General features: G+C 50.4%; 1 protein-coding gene across 1 annotated transcript in view; it reads right to left on the bottom strand.

The window, feature by feature from the left end:
- The window catches only part of FAM178B (family with sequence similarity 178 member B), a 94,506-nt gene extending 89,379 nt beyond the window's left edge, over nucleotides 1-5,127 (bottom strand). Inside the window, exons 1-3 of the mRNA XM_015570025.1 lie at nucleotides 5,106-5,127; nucleotides 4,392-5,074; nucleotides 3,457-3,506 (exon numbers count right to left, since the gene is read on the bottom strand). Of these exons, the coding sequence (XP_015425511.1) occupies nucleotides 3,457-3,506; nucleotides 4,392-5,074; nucleotides 5,106-5,127 (755 nt within the window). The remainder of the gene's footprint in view (nucleotides 1-3,456; nucleotides 3,507-4,391; nucleotides 5,075-5,105) is intronic.
- Between the last annotated feature and the right edge of the window lie 377 nt (nucleotides 5,128-5,504).

Here is a 5,504-nt window from a genome sequence, read left to right as displayed (position 1 = left end):
TACAGAAAACTTCCCCTACCTGGTGAAATAAATTGATTTACAAGTCCAGGAAGCACAGAGTCCCAAACAAGATGAGCCCAAAGAGGCCCACAATAAGACACATCATAATTAAAATGCCAAAGGTTAAAGACAAAGAGGGAATCTTAAAAGCAGCAAGAGAAAAGCAGTTAGTTACCTACAAGGAAATGCCCCTATGAATGTCAGCTGATTTCTCAACAGAAACTTTGCAGGCCAGAAGGGAGTGGCAAAAAATATTCAAAGTGATGAATGCCAAGAACCTACAACCAAGATTACTTTATTCAGCAAAGCTATCATTCAGAATTGAAGGTCAGATAAAGAGCTTCACAGATAAGAAAAAGCTAAAGGAGTTCATCACCACCAAACCAGTTATACTCTATATCCAGTAGTTTGCTTTTTTCATTATATGAAATCGTTTAAGAAGAGGAAGAAGAAAAAGGTAAAGATACAAATTATGAACAACAAATACACATCTATCAACAAGTGAATCTGAAAATCAAGTGAATAAATAATCTGATGAACAGAATGAACTGGTGACTATAATAGAATCAGGGGCATAGAAAGGGAATGGACTGGCTATTCTTGGGGGGGAAAGGGGTAAGGGGGATGCGGGAAGAGACTGGACAAAAATTGTGCACCTATGGATGAGGACAGTGGATGGGGAGTGAGGGAGGAGGATGGGGTGGGAACTGGGTGGAGGGGTGTTATGGGGGGAACAAGAGGAAATAATGTAATAATCTGAACAATAAAGATTTAATTAATAAAATAAAAAAAGTGCTCACAAAACAATCACAGGCATTTGAAAAGGTAGAAAATCTTGTTGATTTAGATAAACAAAAAGCAGTTAGCCTGTGGTAGCATTTCCGAGGCAATGATATATGAAAAATTCATTTAAGCCAAAACTGGTTCGGCTCAGTGGATAGAGCGTCGGCCTGTGGACTGAAGCGTCCCGGGTTCGATTCCAGTCAAGGGCATGTACCTGGGTTGCAGGCACATCCACAGTGGGAGATGTGCAGAAGGCAGCTGGTCGATGTTTCTCTCTCATCGATGTTTCTGACTCTCTATCTCTCTCCCTTCCTCTCTGTAAAAAATCAATAAAATATATATTAAAAAATTTAATTTAAGGCTAGTAGGTGGTGGTTCAATAAATTTAAGAAAAGAAGTGTTATTTGTAGATTAAACAGTATATTGGATGTGCTAAACAAAAAGCAGTTAGCCTGTGGTAGCATTTCCGAGGCAATGATATATGAAAAATTCATTTAAGCCAAAACTGGTTCGGCTCAGTGGATAGAGCGTTGGCCTGTGGACTGAAGGGTCCCGGGTTCGATTCCAGTCAAGGGCATGTACCTGGGTTGCAGGCACATCCACAGTGGGAGATGTGCAGAAGGCAGCTGGTCGATGTTTCTCTCTCATCGATGTTTCTGACTATCTCTCTCCCTTCCTCTCTGTAAAAAATCAATAAAATATATATTAAAAAATTTAGTTTAAGGCTAGTAGGTGGTGGTTCAATAAATTTAAGAAAAGAAGTGTTATTTGTAGATTAAACAGTATATTGGATGTGCACTGTATATAAGAAAGGTTAAAACGGAATCATTTGAGGTCTGGAATGGATTAATATAATTTACAGTATTTTTTGTTTTGTTTTGTTAATCCTCACCCTGAAGATATTTTTCCTTTTTTTTTTTTTTAAAGAGAGAGTGGAAGAGAGGGGAGGGAGGGAGGGGGGGAAAGGGAGAGAGAGAAAGAGAGAGCGAGTGAACAAGAGAAACATCAATATGAGAGAGAATATCGGTTGCTTGTCTCCCACACGAGCCCTGACGGAGACCAGGGATCAAACCTACAACCCAAGTATGTGCCCTCGATCAGGAATCGAACCCAATTTCCTTAGGTGCTTGGGCTGGGCTCTAACCACCGATCAACATCAGTCAGAGCTCAATTTACATATTCCTAATGGGGAAAATGATTTGGTTTTTGAACAAATCACTTATCGAACAGCCTTCCAGAACAAATTAAGTTAGAGAACTGAGATTCCCCTGTACTCCCCTTTTCAACCGGCCCCTACCACAGGCCCTGCTGCCAATCATTATCTTGCCTGAGCCCCTACTCCCTCACCTGCTCCAGCCTTCTCTGTCCTCACGCTGTCCTTGTCCCTAGGGCTGTTGAGGGAGACCTGTCTCCCCAGCCCTTGCCCTGCCCCTCCCAGGGCTTGCCCTGGCTCTGCCCATAGGTTCTAGTTCTGAGATTTGTACCTCCAGCCTGGCCTCTGTCTTGAGTGCAGATCCCCCTGGCTAGCCACTCACTGGATGATGTCTGGTTGAATGTACTCATGCCCGTTCGATGCCACAGGTCCAGTTCTGAATCCCTCTTTCCCACAAAGGCGCCCATCTCATCACCAGTCGCCCTACTTCTTCTCACCCTTCCCATCCATCCTCCATGATGCATTCGGAGTGCTCTTTCTCAAACATGTGGGCAACCGCATCACTACCTGCCTAGGCCTCCCCGGTGACTGTCTGGTGTTCGTGAGGCCCCTCATGACCCAGCTGCTGCTCACAGTGTGGCTGCATCTCCACTCGGCACCAAGAATCCCAGTCCTGGCCACCTATATGTGTGGTCACCTCCACTGCCCTCCCAGGTCTTCTAACCCTCTGAGGTTCAAGGACAAGGACACCTCTGAGGAGCCATTCCTGATCTCCAGGTGCCACTCTTCCAGGCCCCTCCACAGCAGCTGATGGCACAGGGAACACAGAATCATGGTGTTAATACCCAGGTGGGCAGGGGCTGCCTGGTCTCTATATACCTGGTGCCTGGTCAGGGCCCAGTGCAGAGCAAGAACCTCCCAGTGCAAAAGAGTCAGTGTCTCCAACACCACCCCTACCTCCCTGAGGGATATCACTTGGGCCTTTAGAAGTAAGTTTTTGTGAGATAAGGCTCACTGTAACCCAGGGAGACGGCGCACGTGAACCAGATGATGTGCTATGGGAAAATGAGCAAAGCATGCGTCAGGGTTGGCGCAGAACAGGCAGTGGGAAGTGATGCCTCTCTGGGAGGCAGGAGGCAGGCTGCACACCCGTCAGAACCAGCACCTTCTCTGCCTCTAACACATGAGAGGGAACTGAGAGACCAGCTCCCCCACTTCTCCACACTGGCAGGAACTGGGCCCAAGAGTCAGGATGGGAAGAGGAGCTGGACGTGGACTCTGTAATGGGCAGGGGGTGGGGCGTTCTGGGGCTCTCTGCTTGGCCATGCCCTCCTCTGATCTGGCTCTTCTCCATGTTCATTATTAATTCAGCACACAGGGCGCTCGGGGGGCTCATTGTGCAGGAGGTGGGCTGCTTTAGCCTGGGAGGCATTTGATCTGAGTCAGAGGATGAGCCCCGTGAAGGTACTGCCAAGTCCACGGAAACGAACAGTCCGTGATGGACCCCTTCTTGCACTCACCTCTTCTCCTGCAGCAAGTAACCTAAGCTGTTGACATAGCTTCCTGAGCCCTCAGAGGTGAGCTGGAGAACGGGACATGGGAATGGGGAAGAGAGAGAAAGACAAAGTAGAGGGAAACACAATAAAATTTAATCTAAAGTACACCCTTTATCTTGTTTACTTTTCTGAACAGGCAATCCATTCACCTGACTAAAAGATAAAAAACATGAGGGTGTACAGTAAAATGCCCTACCTACAGGCATGCTAGCAGAGCAATTCTGTGCACAGGTAAGCAAACAGACCGTCACAGAGCCCTCTCAGCATGGAGGGAAGCACACCGAGGCCCCCTGCACGCACTCACCCTGTGCACTTAACAGTATGTCTTGAGGGTCACTCCACATCAATACTACAGAGATAACTTAAGAAATACCCTCAGGGGACCCCGATGTGTGGCTGGAACCTAATTCATCAGTTCTCCCATGGTGGGCATTTCAGTGACTGGCAATCTTGGACTATCACAGACAAATGAATCTCTGTTCTTAGAACACATTTCCTTACGTGTCCTCTCAGTCTACCTAGCAACGGGAGTTTGCTCCCCTGGTGAAATTTATCACAGAAGTGTCCATTCAGGACTCCAGATCCACGGGACCACAGCCAGCCCAGCCTCTGCATCTGACTAGCCCTGCCTCGGCTCCAAGGTCCTTCCTCTGCAGCCACATCCCAACCACACCATCAAAGACCCCACCGCCAAGCCACCCTCAGCAAGAGCTAGGAGTGGGAATAAAGGGAGGGCACCCTAGCCTTTGGAGCCCAACGACGAGGGGGACTAGGGCTGAGGAGGGGTGGTGCAAAGGACAGCTGGGGTACGGCCAAGGAACGGCCAAAAGAAGTGGCCTGGGGGTGGCAGATGCAGGGTGACCAGAGAGGGGCAGTGAGGAGAGGAGGCCACTGCTTACCCCGGTGCTGATTCCCACCACAGCCTGCTGGCTGGGGCCTGCCGCCCTCCAGAGCTGCTCCTCCCGTGAGGCCAGGTCCTCCATGGGGCCCGAGTCCTGGGGCTCTTGCTCTGGCTCCACGGGCACTGAGCAGGCCAGTCTCCTCGGGCCCTCAGGCTCCACCGCACCCACCCACCTGCGGGCTAGGGCCCCCCTGCCGGCTTTCGGTGCCCAAGGAGTCAGGAACGTGACATGCGGTGGCCTCCAGTGGGTGGGGACCACGTCCCCCGTGGCCCTCGGGGTCAGAAATGTAACATGCTGTGGGCTCCAGTGGGTGGGGACCATGTCCCCTATGGTCCTTGGGGTCAGGAATGTGACATGTGGTGGGCTCCAGTCGGTGGGGAACGTGTCTCCTGTGGCCCTCGGGGTCAGGAACGTGACCTGTGGTGGGCTCCAGTCGATGGGGACCACGTCCCCCGTGGCCCTCGGGGTCAGGAACGTGACCTGTGGTGGGCTCCAGTCGATGGGGAACGTGTCTCCTGTGGCCTGCATCTTGGGCTTCTTCGACAACTTGGGAGCTGGAGCTGAGTTGGGGCTGCAGAAGCGTTGGGTCGGCCGGCAGATCCCCTGCTGTAGGGGATGGCTGAAGCCACTGTGCTTCAGGTTGGGCAGAACCATGGGGATTGCGGCAGCTGCCTGGACCCCTGTGGACAGGATGAGTCCTCAGTATCCCACCTGACTGCCACCATCCCGCCATGCTGGGTGAGGAGAGGAGGCAACTCTGGATTGCAAGATGCAAGGGGGGCCCTGGCCGGTGTGGTTCAGTTAGTTGAGCATTACTCTGTACACCAGGTCGTCAACTCGATTCCTGGTTGGGCTATATGCTGGGGTTGTGGGCTTGATCTGGTGTGCAGGAGGCAGCTGATAGATGTTTCTCTCTCTCTCCCTCTCTTTCTCTCTCTCTCTCTTCCTCTCACTCTAAAATCAGTAAAAATGTATTTTAAAAATGATGCAAGGAGAAACCTCAGCCATGGGTTTTCCACTCCATGGTGGCCCCTAACCTCAGGAAAGCTCTACCTCTGGAGGTGAGAGACACCTACCTTCAGTCTGAGGAAGGACTAGTACAGTCTTCTG

Source organism: Myotis davidii, unplaced genomic scaffold (genome assembly GCF_000327345.1).
Source record: "Myotis davidii unplaced genomic scaffold, ASM32734v1 scaffold1065, whole genome shotgun sequence".
NCBI classification, from domain to species: Eukaryota; Metazoa; Chordata; class Mammalia; order Chiroptera; family Vespertilionidae; genus Myotis; species Myotis davidii.
The sequence above is the reverse complement of the archived record's forward strand: the minus strand, read 5'-3'. Positions and strand labels throughout refer to the sequence as shown.